General features: G+C 31.9%; 1 protein-coding gene across 1 annotated transcript in view; it reads right to left on the bottom strand.

Annotated features, from left to right (window-relative positions):
* Positions 1–11,986: 11,986 nt before the first annotated feature.
* The window catches only part of LOC145331348 (uncharacterized), a 45,952-nt gene continuing 31,224 nt past the window's right edge, over positions 11,987–26,714 (bottom strand). Inside the window, exons 20-26 of the mRNA XM_080175965.1 lie at positions 23,687–23,785; positions 16,452–16,508; positions 15,237–15,326; positions 13,922–14,014; positions 12,829–12,927; positions 12,417–12,515; positions 11,987–12,093 (exon numbers count right to left, since the gene is read on the bottom strand). Coding sequence (XP_080032091.1) covers positions 11,987–12,093; positions 12,417–12,515; positions 12,829–12,927; positions 13,922–14,014; positions 15,237–15,326; positions 16,452–16,508; positions 23,687–23,785 — 644 coding nt within the window. The remainder of the gene's footprint in view (positions 12,094–12,416; positions 12,516–12,828; positions 12,928–13,921; positions 14,015–15,236; positions 15,327–16,451; positions 16,509–23,686; positions 23,786–26,714) is intronic.

A 26,714-nucleotide genomic window follows, 5' to 3' on the forward strand; every position in this document is an offset into this window, starting at 1 on the left:
CCCAACGTTTATAATGCACTAGTGAAATACTGTCTGTCCGAACCAAAAACTCACGAAACCTACAAAAGTGTAAAAAATTCTTTAATGCATATACTAATGCACCTAATTCTCCTTTATAGGAAGGATAATTTTGTTCTGCAGCATTACACTTCTTACTACAGACACCAAACACTCTCTCCACACCATCCTGTTCTTGCGAAATAATCCCTGCAAAATACTGAGAACTATAATCTACATCCACAATAAAAAGATTAGGATTATCCCATTGAGGATAGCCTTTACACATTTCAGTCTTGAACATTTCCATAAATTCAGTCCATACTCTGTTCAACTCTTCTGTCCACTTTATTATAGTGTCATTCCTGTGACTATCCAACATGCACGACCTCTTGGCATAATCAGCAAAATATCCTCTGTAATAATTAGTAAATCCCAAAAATTTCTGCAACTCCTTCCCTGTTCTAGGCTTGCCCCAATCCTTAATCCGTTCCAGATATGCAGGATTCATTTTCAATCCATCGGCACTAATAATATGTCCCAAATAATGGCATTCTCTAGTCAATAAATCACACTTATCTAAATTTAATTTCAGGTTGACCTGCCGAAGAACTTGAAACAGTGCCTGCAGATGCTCTACATGTTCCTCTGGACTTGATGAAAACACGATCAGATCGTCCAAGTAGCTGATACAGAATCCATACATACCTGGCAAGATAGACAGCACCTTATCCATCAGAGCACAGAACAGGCTGGGTGCATTACACAACCCAAATGGCAACCTGTTAAACAAATACATCCTGTTTGCTGCACTAAAAGCTGTTAACGGTTTAGAGTCTTCATCCATAGTCATCGAATGGTAGGCAGCTGTCAAATCAAGAGTACTGAACACCTTGCCAGAACCCAGCTTCGTCAAATTATCCGAGATCAGTGGCAGCGGCCACGCCACCCGCTTAGTCACGTTGTTGAGGTTGCGGAAATCGATGACAAACCTCAACTTAGCCTCTGCTCCAGGTGCAGCCTTCTTTTTCACAGCAAAGATAGGACTGGACCAATCCGAGAAACCCTCCTCAATAATGCCAGCATCCAGCCATTTGGTCAACTGTTCCTTCAATTTAGCATCGTACTCTGGATTCAAAGGAATATTTCTGGCCTTCACAGGTTTAGCTCCAGGTAACAATTCTATATTATATGTCATTAATCTACAATCACCAATATCTGAATCATTCATTGAAAAGATATCAAAATTTTCCAAACAAATTTTAATAATCCTGGGTTTCAATTCTGGATTTTCCTTAATCATCTGGTTTTCATCTAACTTCAATTTTTGAATAATAAACTGTACCCGTTCATGCATTTTTTGCCCCGACAACTTTTCTGGCTTATCCAATTCATTAATTGTTTTATTACAGGTAACATCTTGATTATCCATGATGAAACAATGCCCCATCTTCACATTTCTCAGCAAGGTAATAGGTTTTATTGACGCATTAACCACATTAACCACACAGGACCCATCTTTCCGTGGCTGATACACCCCCTCAATAATCATAATCCCATTGCCACTTGTCATCTTAGAAGAATTAGGGGACACGTACCAAAGCCCATCATTCTTTAATCCAGTCACATGCACCACAGCGGTAGATCCTCCAGGATAAAAAATAGTTTTATCCAGCAACTTCACATTATACTTCGTTGAATATAACTCTCCAAACCCACCCCCCTCCTTTATCCCTGGCAAGGTAGGTTTAGATGGAATTTCAGAATTCATTCGTCCGGACAAAATAGGAATTTTCTGTATCTCTGCCACCACCTGTTTCTGTAAACAGGAATTAATAGGAACAGATTCCCCACAAAATTCAAACTTATCTTCATCCAAACAAATATTAATTTTATTCTTTTTCAGGAAATCAGATCCAAGATTTACCAACCTACTCGTCACCTCAGGTACATAAAATATCTCCGTAAACACAGCTTGAGTTCCAGCAAATCTAAATTTCAACTCAACATATCCAATAATATTAACTTTCTTTAAATCTACTGAATATGCTGATAATTTAGCAGGACAAAACTCAACTCCATGTTTATCAAGAATTTCTCTAGATATCAAAGAATTAAAATTATTTCCTGTATCAATAATTCCTAACTCCTTCACCGGAATATCAGCCCCAGGCACAAGAAATTCTAAATCCGCACAAATAGGCATTTTCGTTATCTTCAAAAACTTCACAATCTCTTGAAAACACTAGTCATTATAATTAATATATCCATATATTTTAGATATACATCATTCCACTACACAGCAGTCAGCCCCTCATCTGTCACCAGCCGCCAACATACTGTTCAATTTATGAAATCCTGTACATCTCCCAAACTACCAGCATCACACAGCTACACTCCAAGTTTTTTTTTTTTTATATACAGGTAAGTACCTCTCGAAGTATTCAACCTTGCATAGGTACTTATCAAAAAATAATATATAGTAGATATATATATATATATATAAATATATATATATAATGTTTTCATTAACACGATCACACCTTGACTGACGAATAAACAAGACAGTAATGCTTTATAAAGTTGAAAGCAATAATGTAAATACAAGACAGCAAAATTAACTATTTACAGTACTATAGCCTATATAATGAATATGAATAAAAGAACGATCTATAAATTTCATCCTAGAATGAGATTTATACATCAAATCAATCATATCCATTACATAGGATATTGCTGGAAATTGTTTCTGGCTATGTCAGCAATCATAGCCTCATACTGTTTCTCATCTCTGCTCTTTTCAGAATCCACAACAGGCCCCACCTGATTGCCCCACCTATCCACAACAGGCCCCACCTGATTGACTGTCTTCTTCAGAAACTGCTCAGGTATTACCCTATTATTAGGCACTCCAGGACCCTCTTTCTTTTCGCTACCGGCTGAGAAAAACTTAGCTTTGGTCTTTCCTATGCGAGAATCAGGAGCTGGCGGCTTGCCATCTCTCTTCTGCCAGCAACTAGCCACTACATGACCTTTTTTCCCACAATACCAACAAATCATAGTTTTAGCCTTCGAATTCAGAGCCCCAATCACGTTCTCAACCTGATCCCAAGGAATATCATCATCCCCTTCAATCCACGCATTATTATCGCCAATCTCAGTCCTGCCCTCCATATCAGATACATGCACTTCACTGATTACAGGCCTAGCTTTCACCTCCCTAGAATCCTCTAGCCTCAACCCTTCCATAGCCTGAGAATAACAGGACGTTACATTTTCAGGTGATACGTGTCCAGAACGAGCCCAGCTTACATAATGCTGACCTCTGCGAATCAAATAAGTCAAGAAAGCACTGTAATCTTCCAGGTAATGCATAGATTCAATGAAATTAGCCATATCTCTAGCTAAATCAGAAAACAGCAAATTCTTAGCCACATTATTATAGAAATCACGCCAAGATTGTCTAGAAATTTGACCAGGATGCATAAGCCTAAACAGACGCAATTTAGCATTGAAAAACACATCCACATTCTGACCACTCTTTTGTTTCAGGGCGTAAAAGAATTCGGTAGCCGACTCTGTATCAGCAAAGGGTATCACCAACCTTCTTATCAACAGGTAATAACCTAAAGCACTTAAGGAAGCATTAGCCTCCGGCGTAATCAACCTCCCCATCTTCTTCCCTTTGCACTCAAAAATCCTATTGTACAGGATGTCCTTGAAAAGCATAGGATCCTCCAACTTTGCGAACCTAGCAACCCTCCATAAGGATAAGAAATAATCCTCAAAATCAATGTTTCCATCCCAAAATGGAGCATCCCGCACAAAATCACTATCCCACTTGACTCCTCTTACAAGACAAAACTCCTTAAACTGCTCCTCTACAGTCTGTTGGCTTACACTACCGCCGGCCACCTTTTTATAGGCCTTAAGCACGTCAGCCCTTTCCTCAATTAAAGGAAATATATCCAACAATTGATTTTCATATTCGGTCAGACAACTCTCACGAACATTCATCCAATTTCCATTCCCAACAGGACCTAAAAACTCAATCTGCGAAAACTTCAAATGTCCAGGAGCACTTTTCCCTCTTTTAGCCTCAAAATTTGTAGAATCCAATTTAGCCTCCACACTCAAACGATTAATGAAAGATGTATTAAACGAATCATCCCCCGTCGCCTTGACTGCAGATACACTAGCCCCCATACTTGTTTCATACAAAAAACCGCTAATATCCCCATCCACTGGCAATTGCGCCACCTTTTTCTTAATAGTAGCCAAATCAACATCATAACCTAACTTCTTATGCTCATCAGAGTTCTTAAACTCTTTCACCTTATTCTCCAGCCGTTTATTCGCCGCCGTTAACTTATCCACCTGATCTTTGACAGTCGTATGCTCCTGCAACATTGCCCTAACATATTTTTTTATGCTTTCAGGCACAACGTCATTCTCCACCTCGCCCAACGCCAACTCCACATTCGCATTGGCACCTGCACCAGCATCCTCAGCCGCAGCATCCTCCTCCTCCCAATGTTCGGGAGTTCCATCATCATCCTGACTGTCATTCTCCCGAGGACGTTTAGGCGGCCGTCCACGCTTGCCTTCAGTTTTACCCCGCTCTCCTTTTTCTCCATCAGCCATATCCGAGCCCTGGAACTAGATCCGCCGTGAAATTTAGATCAAAAGAGTTAAAGAATGAAATTCCACAGAAACCTGAAATATAAATCAAGTTAGAAATATAAAAATTAAAACAAAACTGTGAAAAATCCGAGATAAAAAAATATCTCAAAAAGTGAGTGACTTCAAATTAAACACCACTTCCCCCACCCTTAACTCAGCAGCAGGTCTAAATAACACGTAGCACAATAAGACTGCGCCAAATGTGATATAGACAAACAGCATAAGCTAATGATAGAGTAGACTTAATGTTCAATTCAAAATGCAAACAGATTTTCAAGTATTTATTATATTGGATTAAATGCAGTTTTTGAGTAAATAAGATTATATATTGATACTATATTTAGAAATGATTAAATATGTTAATAAGTCAAAACTACTGATTATTCAAAGCTGGATAGTTCTGAAGTAGCAGGATGTCTGTCTGTATATCAGGACACCAAACAACAGGATGACTGTCTGTTTAATTAATACAACGTATTAATTAACTATGCACTTTGAAGGGGCAGAATATCTGCCTATGCAAACTATCTAAAGTAGTAGGATGTCTGTAAATAGCTGTATTGGTCTTAATAAAGACTCGAACCCAAACCAGATAATGTTCTGTGTTAGGACTCTCAATATCAACTGACTTAAATATATTTTCTCTTTATTCTTTCTGAGAGCAATTAAAGAGCAATTAAGAGTAACAATTAACATATGGTCTGTAAACTTAAATATATGACATCACAACATAAATATATGACACTAGAATAAGAAGGGAATCATAAATGAGGGAATATTCAGGGATCTAAAGGGATAAGACAATGGCTGAAAGTTGAAGTACCTAAATCCCAACTGATGAAAACAGAATTACCCCTTCTGTAGATAATAATTATTGGTTGAAACGTTTGGACACTAAACTTAATGAAATTACAAATTAAAAATTACTATGAAAGTCCCTAAAGTTGTTCAGCCAGCAAATAAGAAAACAATATCATAAAACTTTAGGGACTTGTGGAAATAGCCCCTATCTGGATAATATTAAAAGATATAGAATAGAATAGAATAGAATTTATTTCCTCTAAGGTGCATATAATATAGGGCGATTACTAGTAAGTTACAATTTTTACTATAGATTTCTTCCTGAAAGAGATTGCATATAATCAAAGAAAATACTATGATTTCTTCCTGAAAAGATTACATATTTATATTTCATTTTATATCTCCTTCATCATATTACAGGTACAATAATATTGATTTATTATATCGCAACTTATTAGGATTTTGATTACAAGTTTAAAAACATAAAAACATATGAACCTAGCTCAGGGCTGTAGTGAACACTCCTCCCCGTTCACCTACATTTTATTCATTTGCTGCATGATTTTTTAAGAAAGAATTGAACTCTGAGCAAGCTTAGGTGCGAGTGGATGGCTTAACCCCAGCCGGGGTTGTTGAACCGTTGATTGTCACGGCGCTTACCAAGTCGTTCCTGAGCTTAGAAAAACATAGTTGTAATAACATAGTTGTGCATTACATTGAAGACACATGAATAAATAAATATATACTAAGTATGCTAAATATACTGCTATGACAGGTGTTCCACCGGAATCATGAAAAACAATATAAGTTAGCATACATAAAACACAATAAATATTATATTTACAATATTGTTGATATCGATAAAACATTTAGTAGAGAGATATATCCCTCCACCCTTTACTTTACTTCCCCCCCCCCTCATTTGAATCATTACATTATAAGTTAAGTTAAGTTTATTTGAGGGTAGGTAGGTAGAGAAAATTATGTTAATTTTTCTTAAATTATAGACAACAATTATTTTTATAATAGACGTTTATCAGAACTAAGATTAATATTAATTAATATAGTTGATAGGTGTGGACATCTGCTTATATATATATATCTTTTTAGACGTTTAACAGAACAAAAATTAAGATTAATTAATCAATTAATAGTTAATAGTTGTTAGTTAGTGAGAACATCCGCTATATATACATCCAATATATATCCAATATTTATGCCAGAAAAATGCCAGAAAGGTTTAATATAAGTAACTATCTATTGTTTATCTTACTGTCATTGACTTTTTTAGCAGTTCTGGCTGGAAGAAACTTTTGCTGCTGCTGCAGTTCTGCTCTGGATGCTGGGCGGGTCGCTGGAGCTGCTGCCGTTGGCGCCGTCATCGCTGGCGGGGCTGCCAGTGTTGGGGAGGACGCGGCTGCTGGGGACTGCTGGGGCTCCTCTGAGGCTCCGCTCTGGTCATCCTCGTTCCCGCTCACTTCCACGCCCTCAGGGACAACGGCAGCGGCTGCTGCCGCGTCGGGGGGTGGGGCGGGGGCTGTAGAATCCAGTGGAGGGAATTCGTCCTTGTCGTTGGCATCTGGGGGAGGTTCAAGGTCCTCGAAATCGTCCTCAGTGATGAGGGGATTGCAGAAGTCAGAGTTGGGGAAAAGTTTACCTCTATCTGTATAAGGTGTCTTGTTAAATCTGGCCAAGGGGGGCTCAATCAAGGAGGTGCTGAAGAGCATCTCTGTGCCCGGTATCGGCTTTGTCATACCAATCAACGTGTTTGAGTATGGATTAAGCACCTTTTGCCATTTGGATCCATTGATGATCTGAAAGGCAATGGTCTCACCCAAAATTTTCGTGCGGGCGACCAGCTTGGTGGAGTGGAGGAATGTCTGGATGTTCTTGTTCATCCTCGTTGCATCATACCGAATCTTCAGCATCCTGCCAGGGTAGAAGGGGGCGGGCGACACGCTTTGGCTGGCAGATTTGTATTGGTTGAGCTTAGCTGCGTAATCCTCGAGGATCGGCCTTTTGGAGATCATAAAGGCCGTCATGTAGACGCGTGAGTGGAACCTGAATATCGCCTGAGGTATTTCCTTCCTCTTAGGATTGTAGGGGAGGTGATGGGCGTACTCGATGACGTCGCCCCAGTACTGGGGGACAAAATCGAGCAGGCCGTTACAGTGGGCAGCTTTCAAGGTGGGCAGAATCAACGTATTGTATATTTTGAACATCGTGATTTTTTCGCGGCAGTGTGGCGACTGGAAGTTGGAGATGCGGATACTCCAACTGCGGCTTCTTTGTTCTCTGCAGGAGTTCTGAAACATTTGATAACGTTTAAAATTGTTATCGAGAGTTGCTTGTGTTTCAAATTTTCTCTCAAGGACCGCTATGCTATCTTTTATCGCTTTTAGGGTAACCGCCGAAATTTGAGCGTCTTTAAAACTATCAATTTGTTCTAGGACGGAGATTTTTTCACTTAAGTCTGAAAATTGTTTTTTTACCGCGTCTATTTCTATATTTTGCGTCGAAATAGTGTTAAGAACTTTTTCGTGTCTTACCTTGGCCTTGTGGTTATCGTATTCCTCGAATTTTTTGTCAAAAATAACTTCCATCTGCTTCCAAAAATCAGGGGTAGTTTGTTCCGGTAACATTTTTGGCTAAGTGACTCCACATAAACAATATGGAAGATGGTGTTTGCGGTGGCTAGCCAATGAGAGGCGAGGAATTTATGATAACAGCCAATAGTAGTGTTTGTTGTGATGACGACTTATTAGTCAGCCAATGAGAGGGTTACACCGATTTGGCCCTCAAGCGTGGTGGCCAAGATAAGAAATAGACTATAATTTAGCGGTTTTCAAAGTTCATATTTCAAATTCACAATTTAGGCGATAATTCACTAGATAGCATAGAAAACGGTCTTTACAACGCCGATTTGACCTAGACGGCGGTGTAAAACATGGTGCCAAAACTAAATGCGAGTTTTGCCCTTGGCTACCATGTCTTCCCTATACCAACACGCGGAGGGACCACGGACGTGGGGTAAAGGGGAATTAGTAAAGAGTGGGGGTGTGTATTGTACCGCTAGTACATATACATGGGCAGGAGAGAGAGAGATGTTGATCGCTCCACACTCTAAACTATATAGAATGATAGATAGATGTTCTCACAAAGTATAGAAATACCTAGATAAACTAATATATTAAAAGGGAGATAGAAAGATAAATATATATATAGATAGATATTATCACAAAGTATAGAAATACCTAGATAAACTGATATATTAAAAGGGAGATAGAAAGATAATATATATAGATAGATTTTTTCACTATGTTTCGAAATACCTAGATAAACTGATATATTCAAAGGGAGATAGAAAGATAAATATATATATAAATAGATATTATAACAATGTATAGAAATACCTAGATAAACTGATATATTATAAATTAGATAGAAAGATAAATAGATAGATAGATATTATCACAATGTATAGAAATACCTAGTTAAATTGATAAATTAAAAGGGAGATAAATAGATATATTTAGTATTATCATTAGTTTTCCATGCAATAGACAGATATTACAAAACTAATTACATGGGCTGATAAAGCAACTGTTTTAGTATCTTAGGTCAAAAAAGGTCTGTTTTGAAAGCATTTTTGACAGAGATATGATACATGATGGAATATATAAAAAAAACTTATAGACTGTAGATAGGTGTTATCACAATGTATAGTAATTCCTATAGAAAGGTAGTTAATAGATAAATAATTTCAACATTGAACTTAACCCTACAACTTACTTAGACCAGCTGCCCATCTAATTTTTGTACAACCATCTGTCTTAATAAACTTAACTTTTTAAATTCCTTTATATTTATGACCTTTGCTACTTATGGATATTGTCATCTTTGCTTAGATTTTAAGCTGACCTGTTTTAGGTGTCATAGAAGTATCATTAGATCTCTCTCCATCTCTTTGCTCCTAAAATATATTGTATTGTTGACATCATCTTCTGTAACTTGAAATATGTTAGAATATTTTTTAAGAGTGGGTGTTATATGGGATATAAACAAAATGAGAAAATAGATAAAGTTCATTCCATTAGACTTTGCACTTTTTTATTTAATAAAAAAAATTCCGCCCTTTTTCTTCTTATAAAAATTATACAGCTCTTCCCTTAACACTTAATTATGGCTTTTCTATTAAACTTATTGGACACTATACATATAAATACATTTTGTTTTATTGATCCCAATAAACATTGACATCCAACTACTTAGTAACAATAAATTAAATAACTTACCTTTTTGTTTTAGATATTCTACCACTAGAGTACGTCCTTTTTCAATTGCCAAATCCAGGGCAGTATTACCTTAAATTAAAATTACTTCAATAGACTATTTCCCAAGAGAATGTGTAAAGAGAACTTTCAAGGCTAAGGATACAATTATTACCATCCTAGCATTAAAAAAAGAGTGTTTATTTAAATTTTTGCCATTTAAAATTGAGCACCAAAATTTTAACAAAAATTTGAAATCAGGGACAGGCTAATAGACATAAATATAGATTTTTGTAGTATTATTTATTTAATCTAATAGTATTCAGGTATAAATATATAAAATAGGTTGGCCTAATAAGCATAAGATGCATAGAAGAAGTTTTCAAAAGATAATTACTCCTATGTAAGGATAGTTATACCTACAATTAAGGGTGGAAGGATACTTTAAGCTAAAGTAGATAAATAATGACAACAATAATTTCTTATATTTAAAAGATATATAATATAACAAAGCATAACCATATAGCATGAAAATATAAAATTATCTTACCATCACTATTCTTAGCATGGATATCTGCTCCACTATTCACAAGAAATCTGACCACATCTAGGTGTCCATTCTTTGATGCCACTATCAGACTTGCCCACCCTAGATATATATAGATTAGGTTTAGTATACAGTGTTCATTCCTAATTACAAGTATAGATAGATAGATAGATAAACAGATATATAGGTTTGATAATGATATCTTAAATCATTTATTATCTAGGTATAATTTTATAAAATAGGTTGGCCTAATAAGCATAAGATACATAGAAGAAGTTTTAAAAATATATATATTCCAATCTATAGATAGGTATACCTACAAATTAGGGTAGAAAGATAGTTTTATCTAAAGCAGATAGATAATAACAACAATAATATTTTAAGTTTAAAAGATTGAATAACAAATATAAATAAAGATATCTAAACTAACTTACCCCACTTATCCTTAGCATGGATGTCTGCTCCTCTATCCACAAGATATCTGACCACATCAAGGTGGCCATTGCTTGATGCAAATATCAGACTTGTCCACCCTAGATATATATAGATTAGCTTTAGTATTCAGTGTTTATTTTTAATTACAAGAATAGATTGTTAGATTTTTAGATTTTTGATAAAGATATCATAAATCATTTAGTATGAAATTATAACTATATAAAATAAATTAACCTAATAAGCATAAGATACATAGAAGAAGTTTTTAAAAGATAGGTACTCCTATGTAAGGATAGTTATACCTACAAATTAGGATAGAAAGTTTTCTCTAAAGTAGATAGAAAATAACAACAATAATATTTTAAGTTTAATAGATTGAATAACAAATATAACATAATAATATCTAAACTTACTTACCATTGTCACTCTTAGCATGAACATCTGCTCCTCTATCCACAAGAGCTCTGACCACATCAAGGTGGCCCGACCTTGATGCATACATCAGACTTGTCCACCCTAAATATATATAGATTAGGTTTAGTATACAGTGTTTATTTTTAATTTTAAGAATAAAATGTTAGATATATAAACAGATTTAAAGATTTTTGATAATGATATCATAAATCATTTAGTAATAAGGTATACTTACATAAAATAGGTTGGCCTAATAAGCATAAGATATATAGAAAAAGTTTTTAAAATATATATATTCCAATGTATAGATAAGTATACCTACAAATTATGATAGAAAAATAGTTTTAGCAAAAGTAGATAGATTATAACGTTAATGTTATTTGCTTAAGAGATTATATGACAAATTATGACCATATTTAATAAAAATATCTAAACTAACTTACCCCACATATCCTTAGCATGGATGTCTGCTCCTCTATCCACAAGAAATCTGACAACATCAAGGTGGCCTTCCTGTGATGCATATATCAAACTTGTCACCCCTAGATATATATAGATTAGATTTAGTATACAGTATTTATTTTTAATTACAAGAATAAATAGATAGATATATAAACAGATATAAAGATTTTTGATAATGATATAATAAATCATTTTGTATTTAGCATATATGAGCATAAGATAGAAGAAGTTTTCAAAATATAAATATTCCAATAGATAGGTATACCTACAAATTAGGGTAGAAAGATATTTTTTTCTAAAGCAGATAGATAATAACAACAATGATATTTTAAGTTTAAAAGATTTAATAACAAAAATAACATAAAAATATCTAAACTTACTTACCCTTGTAACTCTTAGCCTGGATATCTGCTCCACTATCCAAAAGAAATCTGACCACATCAAGGTGACCATACTTTGATGCATATATCAGACTTGTCCACCCTAGATATATATATAGATTAGGTTTAGTATACAGTGTTTATTTTCAATTACAAGAATAGATAGATAGATATATAAACAGATATTTAGGTTTTGATAATGATATCATAAATCATTTATTATCTTGTTGGCCTAATAAGCATAAGATAAATAGAGAAAGTTTTAAAATATATATATTCCAATCTATAGATAGGTATACATACAAATTAGGATAGAAAGATAGTTTTACCTAAAGAAAATAGATAAAGCAACAATAATATTTTAAGTTTAAAAGATTGAATAAGAAATCATGACTGTTTAACATAAAGATATCTAAACTAACTTACCAATATTATCCTTGGCATGGATATCTACTCCTCTATCCACAAGAGCTCTGACAACATCAAGGTGGCCATCCCTTGATGCATACATCAAACTTGTCACCCCTAGATATATATAGATTAGGTTTAGTATACAGTGTTTATTTTCAATTACAAGAATAGATAGATAGATATATAAACAGATATTTAGGTTTTGATAATGATATCATAAATCATTTATGATCTTGTTGGCCTAATAAGCATAAGATAAATAGAGAAAGTTTTAAAATATATATATTCCAATCTATAGATAAGTATACCTACAAATTAGGATAGAAAGTTACCTTTAGTTAAAGCAAATAGATAATAACAACAATAATATTTTAAGTTTAAAAGATTTAATAACAAATATAACATAAAGATATCTAAACTTACTTACCATACTTATCCTTAGCATGGATATCTGCTCCACTATCCAAAAGAAATCTGACAACATCAAGGTGGCCCTTCCATGATGCATACATCAGACTTGTCCTATCTAGATATATATAGATTAGGTTTAGTATTCAGTGTTTATTTTTAATTACAAGAATAAATAGATAGATATATAAACAGATTTTTTATTTTTAATAAGCATAAGATAAGAGAAGAAGTTTTTAAAAGATAGGTGTTCCTAAGTAAGGATAGTTTTACCTACAAATTAGGATAGAAAGTTAGTTTTAGTTAAAGCAGATAGATAATAACAACAATAATATTCAGTTATAAAGATTGAATAAAGATTGACTTACTTAAGGTCGAAAATTCATTATCATGCAGAAAACATGAACAAATTTTTTAGCCCTCTAGCTCATATACATGTAGGAGCTGAGATAATAGGGAGAGGCGTTGACACACATCTTCCTTTCCCCCTTCCCCCCCAGCCAATTAAGGTGCAGCAAGGTGCCCGACAGTTAATGGTTAATGATTTTAACATAGAAATAATGAAAGAACTTCAAACTGATTTCCTATTCACTACATTAAATTTTGATATTTGAAATCTTTTGTTTAAACATAATCACAAATTTTTACTTTGTTATTTAGAAAAAACAGCACAGAAATTAGTAAATACAAGAACCATGAATTGTTCCATTTATATCTGTGTCTGGAGAAATAATATGATAGTTAATTGTCTTTAATTATTTAAACTTAAAAATCAAAACGTATTTCAAAATTCAAAACCTAAATACCCTGGATTTGTATTACAATTGTTAATAAGTAGCATAAATCTATTAGAAAAATTTAAGATGGAGGAAATTCCCTATGGAAAAAATACATGAAAACCAACTGCCACTGTTTGTATAGTAGATTTGTTCCTTGTTTTTTAGATTAATTGAAAATATTTATTGGTGGGGAACTCTGCAGGCCTACCCATTACCTCATATAACCTAAGCTTATCTGACCTAAAGTAATAAACAAAAAATTAAAAATAAGACGGGGATTATCAGTGCTCAAAAGGGTACTTTGTTTGAAGGAGCTAAAAAGAATAATGTTACCTTCTTTATCATAAGCATTGACATCTTCACCATTGTTAACATAGAACTCGACAATTTCTAGCAGGCCTTCTTTGGATGCAGTAAGAAGACTGCCTGTAATATAATTTTAGGTGGGTGGGTTACTGAACTTATTTTGTAGTAAATGAAAATCAAAATTGTTTACTTTTTTCCTAGAAATGTCCTCAAACTTTGTTTAATTCTTTCTTTTTTGTCTATGGATTGTAAAGCAGTAAGGATTTAATCATTATGAAAGTCTATAGAATAATTCAAACAAAAATAATTTACTATAAAGAAAATAATATTTTTAAAGACGGACTTTGGAAGATTACTTGCTACATCTTTTTGGGTAAATTTCAGGTTAATATGGACACACTAGAATTGAAACTTTTTAGAACTTCAAAATTAAGATCACACAAAAGCTTTTAAAAAGCACTAAAAACAGGTCTTTTGCAGATTTTAAAAAGTTCTTGTGTAGTTGCAATTTTTGCTATGAAAAAAAATATTTTGCATGAGCCATTCTTTTTCATAAATCAACTACATTTTGGCTGGGGGCAAATATTTTATCAAAAATTTTCCAGGGCGGAAACTTTGATGTACATCTAGTAAGGAGCTAGCCTATTCAGGGAATTTTGGAATAGCTCTGCAGCAAGTTAATGTAACTGTAATGTGTTTATTGATCTGTTATGTTGATTTTAAATGTCCTTTTGTATACCATTAATTTGTTTGCTCATTGTAAACTTTGTTTTTTGATTTAAGGAAAGTTCAACCCTCCCTTATCTGACTGATATCTGCCATTGTGTCATACTGACCTATGTAAGTGCTATTATAATTGTATTTATGTATGTTTATCCCTTTATATATGTACAGCTGTCAGGGACTGGCAGAGGGTGTCCTCTTACTGCAGGCATGTCTCTAATGATAGCAAGGTGCTACGGTGGAATAACTTATTGATGAAGTGACGGTCCTAATAGATTAAGTCTTGAAAAGTGGTGTTTTTTTTTATTCTTTATTACTCTGTCTGTGGAGGGCATCAAACCGGCACACGTCTGAAGGGAATATTGTAGGAGGGTGGTAAATCTGGGTGGTCACAATTTATGGACAGACAGACATCAAGCTTCTTTGTATTATAAATAAAACACCTGTTTATGAAGACATTTTTTTTGCAACATCAATATTCAGTTATTTGTTAATTTGCAGGATATCTGGATATCAGACATTAGAAATTGGCCGGATATCTATTGTTGGGAATCTGGTCAAATATGTATCCAGTCCAACATAATAAGGTTGTGTCTTATTATAAAGATGAAATACAAACCATATTTATCCATAAGATTAATTTTGACTCCAAGATCACGCAATGATTTTACTTCATCAATTCTTCCATAATTAGTTGATTTCAAGAAATCTTAAAATAATATAGATAATTTTATAATATTACTTATTTAAATTCACTGAATTTGAATTTGATAATGATAAGTACCAAAACTTTTATAAATGTCAAGGAAAAAAACAAAATATCCCTTAACAGTCTCTCCTGCCACACCTTAATCAGTGAGGGGGGAGAGCATCCCTTTTATCTCATCCCTTTTATCTTTTTAAAGGGCAAGTCTCCCATTTGCTAATGGATTTCCAACTATAATTGAGTTAATGTCAAATTTCACCTCCTTCAACCATTTATTTAGCAACCTGTGTTTTTAGTTCCTTTTTTACATAAAAATTTTGGTTGTAAATTTCTTGATTTTGAATCTAGAAAAACATTTTGAATTTTGCAGTCAGTGGGATTTTTATAAAAGTTCATTACATTGTGTAGACAAATTAGAAAAGCTTAAGTATAAAATTTGGAGTTTCTACCTGAAATTGACTTTAAAACCTATATTTTATATGAAGATTCACTACTTTAGAATATTTTAGTAATTTGATATCAAAACTGCTTAGTTTAAGTCAAAATTTTTTTTGCTTTTTACCTGGATGACCCTGCCAGGTTTGCTGACATCCTGTACCCGCCAAGACGGAGTTATTTAAAAAAAATCAAACTGCCAGTTATGTGTCATACCCATATTTTAAATTTTATAAAAAGTCACTTAGTAATGGCTCTCTATCTTTCACAAACAGAAAATGTGAGAAAAATCTGAAGGGGAGGGGGGTGTATTAATCATCCCCCACCCCCAAACTGTTAAGGGTTAATTAGTAAAGTTCCATACAACTATATTCCAATGACAGCTTATGAGCTTTCTAGCAGCTAAAAAAAAACGTCTGCAAACTTTTGAGATATCTAAAATTACAGTAAAATCACTAAAAGGGTAAAATTATGATTACCCCAATTATTTTTTAAATGGGATAAGAACAAAATTTTTGGTGTAAAACTTAGAATATAATTCTTGGCCCCTTGGTCAAAGGGGACACATAAATTCGTTTTGATTAACAACCCTTTAACTCCCTCCAACCCCCAATAGGACAAACTTAAAGGTTTTGCCCTCCCCAACCTCAATGAACTTTTATTATTAACATTTTGATTTTTTTTATAACTTACCAATTAGTCTGAGATATTCATGTACTCTTTCAATTGCATAATCCTTGGCAGTGAAACCTTAACATAAGAATATGCATCCTAAGATGGCATTAATGAAACAGCCTTATAACATGGTTCTAGCTGGTGAGTTAATCTACAAGTTCTATTTTCTGTTTAATGGATGTAAATAAAAAACTTCATAGCCCAGTTCACAAAAGGCTTTTGGAGTTTGACTGCTTTTTTTATGTCAACCTAAACAAGTACAACTGAAAAAAAACCTAACCTATTTTTTTTTCTCGTTTTGGTCTGTTTAGAATTTATAATTACTAAATAAACCCTGAACCACTTCATTATGCAATTTACGATTTCCTGGATATTTTGTCTATGGTAGTCCATCAGTGTACAGCTATACAGTACTTTGTTTCTATTTGTTTAAGCAACACGTATGATAAAAGAAAAAGATTCTGTTTAGAGTAAAATGCTTATGTATCAATCAAAAACTATATTTTTTTATTTTTTACTGATCCACTTCATTATGCAAATCCAAAGAAAATCAATGGGAAAACATTTATTTTGCAATTTTTCTCCTCTTTTAGAGATTGATTATGATAAAATAACAATTTTATAAGGGATTTACGCATTGATTATTATGAAAAACAGTATAAGGTAGAAATTAATGATTTTTATAAATAAGAAATATTTAAAAAAAAGAAATTTGACCATTATCACTTTAGAGGAAAGCTGCTGAACCCCAGTTTTATGGATGAAGCTAAATACATGTTAAAGATATAAATTACCCACAAAAGTATACAAAAATGTTTTTTGATGTGTTAAAAAATCCATTTTAAAATCTTGATTTTGAGGATAATGGCCTTTAAGGTGCTCCTACTGGTGGTGATGGTGAGCCAAATGTTATCAGAGTGCATGCCCATGATGACAATTTATACATTGAACTATGGTCCAATTTTTGTAGTCATAGCATCCTCAAGCCAAGCAGTATTCAAAAAGAAAAAAATTGCAATTTAAATCACTCAAATTCATAAGGTAACACATCCCACCCGAAGGCGTGTTAGGTTACAAAAAACCCCCCGTGGAAACGGTTTACACAGGATGTACTGGGACCTTATGGTGAGTTCAGAACATGCTTTCCCTAAATTGAGTTAGTACCTTCCCATAGTAGAAAATTTTAAAATTACTTTTGGTGATCAAATTTTACTTTTATTTTTAAACTACCTTCACCTAACCTGCTTTATTGTCTTATTTTGTCTTTCATGTTTATCATGCAAATTCGCTCACATTACAGTTGAAATAACAGATATTGGAGCTTTCTAAAAAGGTCTCTAAAATTTTTCTAGCTCTAATACTTTTTGAGATATCTTATTTCAAAGTATTGCTGTAAAATCATCTTTTACACAGCAAAAAATTGAAATATAAAATTAGTTATTTTAGAGTAAATTACATGTGTCTTCATATAAATCTCTCTAATTTTGCTCCAAATTGACCAAATTTGACAGTTAAGGTGCCTAAAACTATCTACATTCAATGGACAATCCAAATCCACACCTTTGAGACTTTATAAGTCAACAGAAGAAGGCTAAAATGTAATATCAAAGAAACAAATGAAATTTAATTTTAATCAAAAATCACTTATAAGGCATTCTTAATAATGTAAAAGGTGTTTGAAGGTACAAGAAACTCAGAATTAATTATGATTTAATATTTTTTAATATCTCCGTACTAGTTTAGAGTACTTAATAGTGTATATTAACAAAAAAATGTTGTCTAAGAATAAATTGTTTCTTTTATTATATGTGAGATCATCCATTAAAGTCTTTTAATTAGTATGTTTTCTTAGTTAAGGTGGCAAAAACTAATTTTGTTTCATAAGGTTATAAAAATTTAAAAGACCAATCAACTATTCTTAGAAAAAATTGCTAGAATTAGTAGATTACATTTGTAAACTGCTTGGAAATGCTTAAAATACAAACCAATTTTTGGTTTATATTTAATGTTTATGTCTATATTTCTTAAGATATGTTTCTATTGGTTCAAAATATCATATGATTGTGTTTTATTGGATTTTAATTACAAAGTGACAACTTTATACACCATAACTTACCGTAAAATCCTTGCTAAAGTCGATTAAATTTCAATTCATTTAAAAAAACATGAAATATTTTTTCCCTTAGCATTTTTAAAAATCACTTCAGCATACTCCTATTGGCTTTTATAGTCTTAAAAACTATGTAATTGGATTTTCCATTGAATGTAGATAGTTTTAGGCACCTTAATTGTCAAATTTGGTCAATTTGGAGCAAAATTAGAGAGATTTATATGAAGACACATGTAATTTACTCTAAAATAACTAATTTTATATTTCAATTTTTTGCTGTGTAAAAGATGATTTTACAGCAATACTTTGAAATAAGATATCTCAAAAAGTATTAGAGCTAGAAAAATTTTAGAGACCTTTTTAGAAAGCTCCAATATCTGTCATTTCAACTGTAATGTGAGCGAATTTGCATGATAAACATGAAAGACAAAATAAGACAATAAAGCAGGTTAGGTGAAGGTAGTCTAAAAATAAAAGTAAAATTTGATCACCAAAAGTAATTTTAAAATTTTCTACTATGGGAAGGTACTAACTCAATTTAGGGAAAGCATGTTCTGAACTCACCATAAGGTCCCAGTACATCCTGTGTAAACCGTTTCTACAGGGGGTTTTTTGTAACCTAACACGCCTTTGGGTGGGATGTGGTAAATACTGTTCTTTTTAGATGATGGTTATATTTTGTGTCAGGAGGCTCCATTGGAGGCTGCTGTGACTGCAAAAAATGGTACATAGGTTATTGGACAAGTTGTTGTAATAGACTTGTACTTAGATAACATTTGGCTTACAATCAACACAAACAGAAGCATATGAAAGGTCATCATCCTTAAAATCAAGATTTTAAAATTAATTTTATTAATACATTAAAAAACATTTTTGTATACTTTTCAGGGTAATTTCTATCTTTAACATGTATTAAGCTACATACATTAAACTGGAGGTCAGAAGTGATAAAGGTTGAATATCTTTTTTTCTAATATTTCTAATTTAGAAAATTCATTCATTTCAACCTTATACTGTTTTTCATAATAATCAATGCATAAATCCCTTGAAAATTGTTATTTTATCAGATTCAATCTTTTAAAAAAGAGAAAAGTGCAAAATAAACGTTTTCCCATTGATTTTCTTTGGATTTGCATAATGAATTGGATCAGTAAAAATCAAAAAATATAGTTTTTGATTGATACAAAAACATAATCTTTTTCTTTTATCATATGTGTTGCTTTAACAAATAGAAACAATGTACTGTAAAGCTGTACACTTATGGACTACCATAGACAAAATAACCAGGAATATGTAAATTGCATAATGAAGTGGTTCAGGGTTTATGTTAAAATTATTCCTTATGATAATTTTAGTATAACATTTTTTGATACATTGCATGAAATATTTTCTTCTAAAGTTATATTTCCCTCCTTCCCTGAAACATATGTTGCTTAAATCTATATAGATTTATTTAGTCCTTCATAAAATAAAAGGATAAAGTAAACTAAAAATATTTTTGAACATATTATAATTTTTTTTCAACAAATTTGGAATTATAATTATTCTGTATTTGCATTTTATTAAAGGGGTTTATATACTAATAAAAATATGTGGTTCATTTCAAATTACTTTTCCATTCCAGAAATCTTAAAAATTTGTGACATTTGTGAACAACTATATGCATTTTGAAAATTATATACATTAAATAGACTGTTTTTTTTTCAAGTCATAATTGTTAAATGTTGCTCGCCTGTATATTATCACTCTTATACTATTATAAACAAAAAGTTTTTTAATATGGTAAAAAAATGATTATCTAAGCCTAATTTTGGGGATGATGATCTGAAGGACGCTCTTTCTTGTGGTGATGATGACCCAGATGATATCCAAGTACATGAGCGTTATGAAAACTCTTCTTTTGAACTTTGGTCCAATTTCTGTATTTGTAGCAGCCTCCAATTAAAAGTTGCAACAAGAAATATAACCATCTTTTAAAAACTACTGGTTTAATAGATAAGTTGTCATAATGCTCATGTATTTTGATACCATCTGGGTCATCAACACCAACAGCAAGAGCGTCTTTAAGATCATCATCCCCAAAACTTAAGATTTTGATTATCATTTTTTTTACCATATTAAAAACTTTTTGTTTTATTTTTTGGGCTAACTATTATTGCTAAAACGTATTTAACTACATCCTGTCAACTGGAGGTTGGCAACTGTCCTCTGAAGTGATAGAGGTCGAATTTCTTATTTTCCAAATTTTCTTTTTTTTGAAATACATTATTTCCTACCCAATATCATGTTTCAGTATAACCATTAGATAAATCCCTTCAAGAATAGCCAATTTAACAGAATCAAACTTTAAAATTGAGAGAAAAGCAAAAATAAGTATTTTTTTGTTGATTTTATGGTATCTGTGCATATAAAAGGTAACACCCAAATTTGCCTTTTTTTTGTATTTTCATCAATTTTCCTTGAAAGAAGGGGTATCAACTTTTTTGCTTTTTATTTAAGATAGCTAGCCGGTTCTTTTAGTAAGTAGTAGATGTAAAATTTTTCATAGAATTCAGATATGCAATCGTTTTTTTTGGAGACCTCTTATTTTTGAAGTAATTTAAGTTTTTTAAAAAAATAATTAAGTCGGTTTTAAGGTACTAAAACACAACAAAATAAAAGAAGAAAATGGCCAGTATGAACAAAAATAGTAAGATCTTTAATTTGACACCTTACTTTTAAAATTCTGTTGAGTGATTATTGAAAAAATCAATTTTTTTAATCTCGGTTTAATAAAAACTTTAAACCTAAATATTTTATCAAACAGACATAAAAAATATGGGTTCATATATACCTTTAGAATCAGAAAAATATTATGAATCCATTCTAAGGAAAATTGAAAAAGTTTTAAAAAATTGTAATAAAAAATAAAAAAAAATAAAAAGTTTATTTTAAGAATTGTAACTACTAAACTAGCCAATCACAAATCGCAAAAATTGACGAATCGCGAAGCTTAACTTATAAAGTTAACCAATAGAATTGCCTAAAAAAAGGAGAACGTTCATACAATATATACAATAGATACTACAATAAATATAATGATATTACAGAACATGTAAAGAATGAAAAATTATGAACAAATATGCATCAGTCTGTTTATAAACTTCAAAACAATGCAATTAAAAATACATTATTGTTTCTTGTGTTTAAAAAATATCTGCTACATTGCATTGTCTTTTGTTTAGGTTTTGTTCAGGTTTTATTCAAGCTAACCCTTTATAGCTGAAAATTATGATTCTTAAAATAAACTTTTTAAAAATATTTTTTATTTTAGTTTTATAAAAGTTTTTCAATTTTGCTTAGAATGGATTCGTATTATTTTTCTCATTCTAAAAGTATATATAAACACATACTTTTTATGCCTGTGAGAGGATATTTTTAATTTCAAAGTTTTGATTAATCCGAGGTTAACAAAATAGATTTTTTCAATAATTACTCAACAGAATTTTAAAAGTAAGGTGTCAAATTAAAGATCTTACTATTTTTGTTCATATTGGCCATTTTCTTCTTTTATTTTGTTGCGTTTTAGTACCTTAAAACCGACTTAATTATTTTTAAAAAAAAATTGCATATCTGAATTCTATGGAAAATTTTACATCTACTACTTACTAAAAGAACCGGCTAGCTATCTTAAATAAAAAGCAAAAAAGTTGATACACCTTCTTTAAAGATATCCTAAAACTGATTGATTGGGCTTGTAAAGGAACCATCTGAGTATCTTTGGTCAAAAAAGGTCTGATTTGTGAGCATTTTTGACCAAGTTGTGGCCAAATAATAATAATAAGGTCAATACATTTTTCACTGGTCAGGGGAGGATATTTGTTAAGTTATAAGGGTTTGGGGGAAAGGGGGTATCATTATATTACTCAGCTGGGGAAAAAATGCAAGAATCTCTTACAATATCCATGTGCTCTAAATCTGTTATTATATAAAAGTGTTTCAGAGTAAACAATAAGAAAGATAAGAAAATTAACATAAAGTTTTCCACACAAAGAATTACAGTATAAAACAAGCACCATCAGAGGTCTAGTAAGTTTAATCTATTTGAAGCACAGTATAAATGGTACAGTGGTTACCAAGATCCATAGGTTAAACTGTTTTTAACCTATTTTTTAAAAGTATATTTTAATACTATTAAACTTTAGTTGTTATACGTCAACAAGAGTTGGTTTTATAAGGATATCTGGTTTGTGTTAGTCATTGTTGGACAAAGTCCGTTAGATGTCACCAAAATTCCAAATAAATCTACAGTATGACTTTTGTGTATAGGATAGAATACTTTTGTGAATACTTAGACATCTGAAAGTGGTGTTATGACCGTTTGACCGATCACTGACTTTATGACCAATTTTTTATCTGGCTTTTACTATAGACATATCATGATTATCATGGCTTCTATTACAACTAGAGACCTAAATTTTCTTTGACAATTTGACTGCTACTTGACTGATCTTTGACAAATTTTCTAAACTGCGATCTGACAAATATGACAAGAAATAGATATTTTTTTGTTATGAAAAATAATAGCGCTACCTAAAATTTGATAATTTTAGCTTCAAAATTATTTTGCTTAAAAACCTGTTTTAATATTTAGCAGCCAGTAGCTAAAAAAGATGACTTGGAAGCTGTATATTTTTCTCTATAATTGCACATGAACCACCAGAAAAAAAATTTATGTCTCTATCTGTAACAGAAGCCGAGATATAGGGATAATTAGCCCCCCCCCCTCTCCCTATATAATAATGTGCAAATTAGGATCTGATCTGTAAGGGTTAATGAATTTTGATAGATGAAATCAAAAGACATAATTTTACTCTATACTAAAATACAGTATTTATGAAGCAAAACACTCTAAAAGCTGAGAACTTTATTCCAAAATGAAAAAAATCCTTATGATCTATAAAAACTTAAAAATAAACTTTAAAATTCCCCTAAAAAAGTTATTAGGGTCCTATTTGTATTTTTAGCTCTGCAGTATGATTCTACTGATGTCATAGTATATTTTTAATATACCTTTTAAAAATAGGTTAAAACAGTTTAAGACTTTTGTAATAAGATAACAAAGAATTTATTTCCAAGTCAAAACTAATAATGATTATCTTACCATCATTACTTTTAGCTCTTAAATCAGCCCCACTTTCCATTAATACTAGAAAAATTCTGAGATAACCGTAATATGATGCAAACATCAGGCTTGTCCAACCTAAATATTTTTAAATTAGGTTTGATATACAGTGTTAGTTTATAATTTACAACATGCATAAGTTATATTGCCCATAAATTCTTGGATTTGAATATGTAGATTTAGATTATTTGTTAAAATCAAGATTATATTTATTGGACAAAATAAACATGAAACCTTATTTTATTTTCTATGATGACTGACAGGCCAATGATCAAATAAATTTCATACTGGATACAAAGGAAATTTATATTCCCAAAAAAGAAATATTTAAAAAATATAAGAATACCCAAAATCTTAGTATGACAATGTGTCATAAATAGAGATGTTGAAAATGGTTCCTACTGCTGCTATGTCAGATGCACAAAATAAATAGTTAGAGTAGGGAAAACGCCTTAGCCAAAAACAGGGGCAACTCATCACATTAACAGTTAGGACTTCTCAGACACAGGTCATCCAATAAAATTGGTTGGTTGTCTGAAGGGTGTTGATATTCTAGGCGATTGAATGCATTACAGTACAAATTAAGTTCAAAGGTGAAGTGTAGAGGACTTGTAAGTGTCACCACGCCCCTAGAGTCAATAGTTCAATAAAAATAAAAGATATAGTGGAAAATCCTTTAGAACAACTGAAAATTAACTTTAATATTTTTTTTTAAACAGACAAAAATCACCAAAGATATAGGGAGATATATAAGAATAATCAAAAACTAAAAGACAGTCTGACCATCATGGGTGTTTCCTTTCAGAAACAAAAGTTTTAATTTTGATATCTAAAAATGTTTTATAAAAATCAGACTATATACTCCAAAGATACAGGGGAAAATGTGATAAACATAAAAATATCTGAAAACCTCCTAAAAAGTAGTCCAACTGCCATGAATGTTTTATAGTTGAGTATGCTCCTTCATTATAGGAATGTTGTCAAAAATGTTTCATTCTTCTATATTTTATAGGAGCTGAGAAAATTATGTTTCCCCCACTTTGTGTCTAACAGATGGACAGACAGACAGATATTTTGAATTATAAATTAGTTTCAGTACTAAAAATGATAGAAAGATTGGTACGTCCTAGATATTTAATCAGTATTGGTATGGAGTCATTAAGCCCTAACTCCCATAGAAAAGATAATCAGGACTTAAATAGGCAGTGGGACTAGAGGACTATTTTGCGCTATTGCCGCGCTAAATTTCGTTGTTATTCCACCACTTAAAATTATAATTATAAATTTTTCATAACTTTGCTTCTGACTTCATACAATATATTTCTAGACTAAGAAACTTTGACTTTCCGCCCATATCGTTAGTTTCAAAAACTAATTTACGGCTTCAAAATATTAAAATTGGTGCCAAATATTGCTAAATTCCCTAATTTTCATACTGGGGGTTAAACGTGTGAAAGAAAGGGGTTAAATAGGTATTTGATAAATATTGAAATAGCTATACATTTTCATACGGCCAGGATATCGTTGTAAATCACTAATTATCCCTTTCAAAAACTTAGCTAGACCGTTTAATTTTATTGGGCAATTTGAGTTTTTTAAAAAATATTGGATTTCTCAAATAAATTAGCATGTTCATATGATCACGGAACCTTCGCATATTACAAAAAAATTTTTCTAGCTAAAGTTTTTTTTTGTTGAAATATACATGAAAAAATTTAAATAGATATAAAATTTGTATAATAGATAAGATTTTTAACACTGAAAGGTTTTTTTACTTAATATTTACTTAATATGCACGTCATTATAAAGTATAAACATTGTTTACTGAAGCAAAATGTTGTCCAGATTAAATAGTGATTGTCAAAGAACCACTTAATCTTGTTTGACTTGTAATTTTACAGTTCGTATTTGTAAAGTAGCGGCACTGCAGAAAAAAAATTTATCTTCAGTTAAAATTTCCCTCCTTTTTATGAGGTTCTTATGATAATACTCCAAGGTAACTTAAGAAGGGGTCATCTTAAACGGGTCAACATATGGGAGAGGGAGAGGATTAAGAATAAAATGAGAGATAAAAAACAAGGATGATAACTTCCTTAAAAGCAAAATAGTAGTACAAACAAACATTAACACTTGTATTTTGTCTGTTGTTATAACTGAATAATCAGAATATAAATTTTTAAGTAAAAACAAAATTATAAGTGAATATTTGGAGTTGCTATGCTTTCTAAATTGTACAATAGAACAATACTAACATGCCTAAATTCTAAAAAATCTATCAGTTCCAGATGTACAGACGGAGCGGCCTTGATTATAGAAAAGCTTCGCTTTTAAAAATTGGTCCTTAGAAACACATTCTTACAAAGGTATATCTAACATTGTCTCACATAAAAGTTAATTTTTAAAAGCGAAGCTTTTCTATAATTAGGGTCGGTCCGTCCATACGTCCGTCCGTCACTCCGTACGTCCGTCCGTAACAGATAGCTTTTTTCGTTAATTTAGGCATGTTAGAACTGTCCTATCGATTTCAAACTTTGCATAGTGATTCCTGCAGTAATTAGGTAAGATTTAGAAAGCGTAGCAACTCTATAATCAATTTTGCATCGACTCTTATACATTTAGAATCTGATTATTCAATTTTGACACTATATAAGTGTTAATGTCCGTTTGTCCTACCAGTTCAGCGCTTCGCTTTTATGGATGTTGTCATCCTTGTTGTTTCTATAAATGCTCATATTTAAACTTCCTATTGTATAGGATTATGGGGGGTGGGGTGTGTTCACAGGGTTTTTTAACCCCCCCCCCCTCCCATATTCAATTGAATATGATTTACTTTACAAGGCATAGGAAAAAAACAAGCCGTTCTTATTTTCTCTGCTCCCTTCCTGAACTACAAATGAATTCTTAAGAGCAACTTTTTTTATGGGGGGGGGGGGGAGGGAGATTAGAATATAGAATTAGTTTTTTTCTTCGGCACCTCGGGGCCAAAAAAACTGGTTTTAATCTTATA

This window comes from Acartia tonsa, chromosome 11, assembly GCF_053477335.1.
Source record: "Acartia tonsa isolate MP-2025a chromosome 11, ASM5347733v1, whole genome shotgun sequence".
Lineage (NCBI taxonomy): Eukaryota > Metazoa > Arthropoda > Copepoda > Calanoida > Acartiidae > Acartia > Acartia tonsa.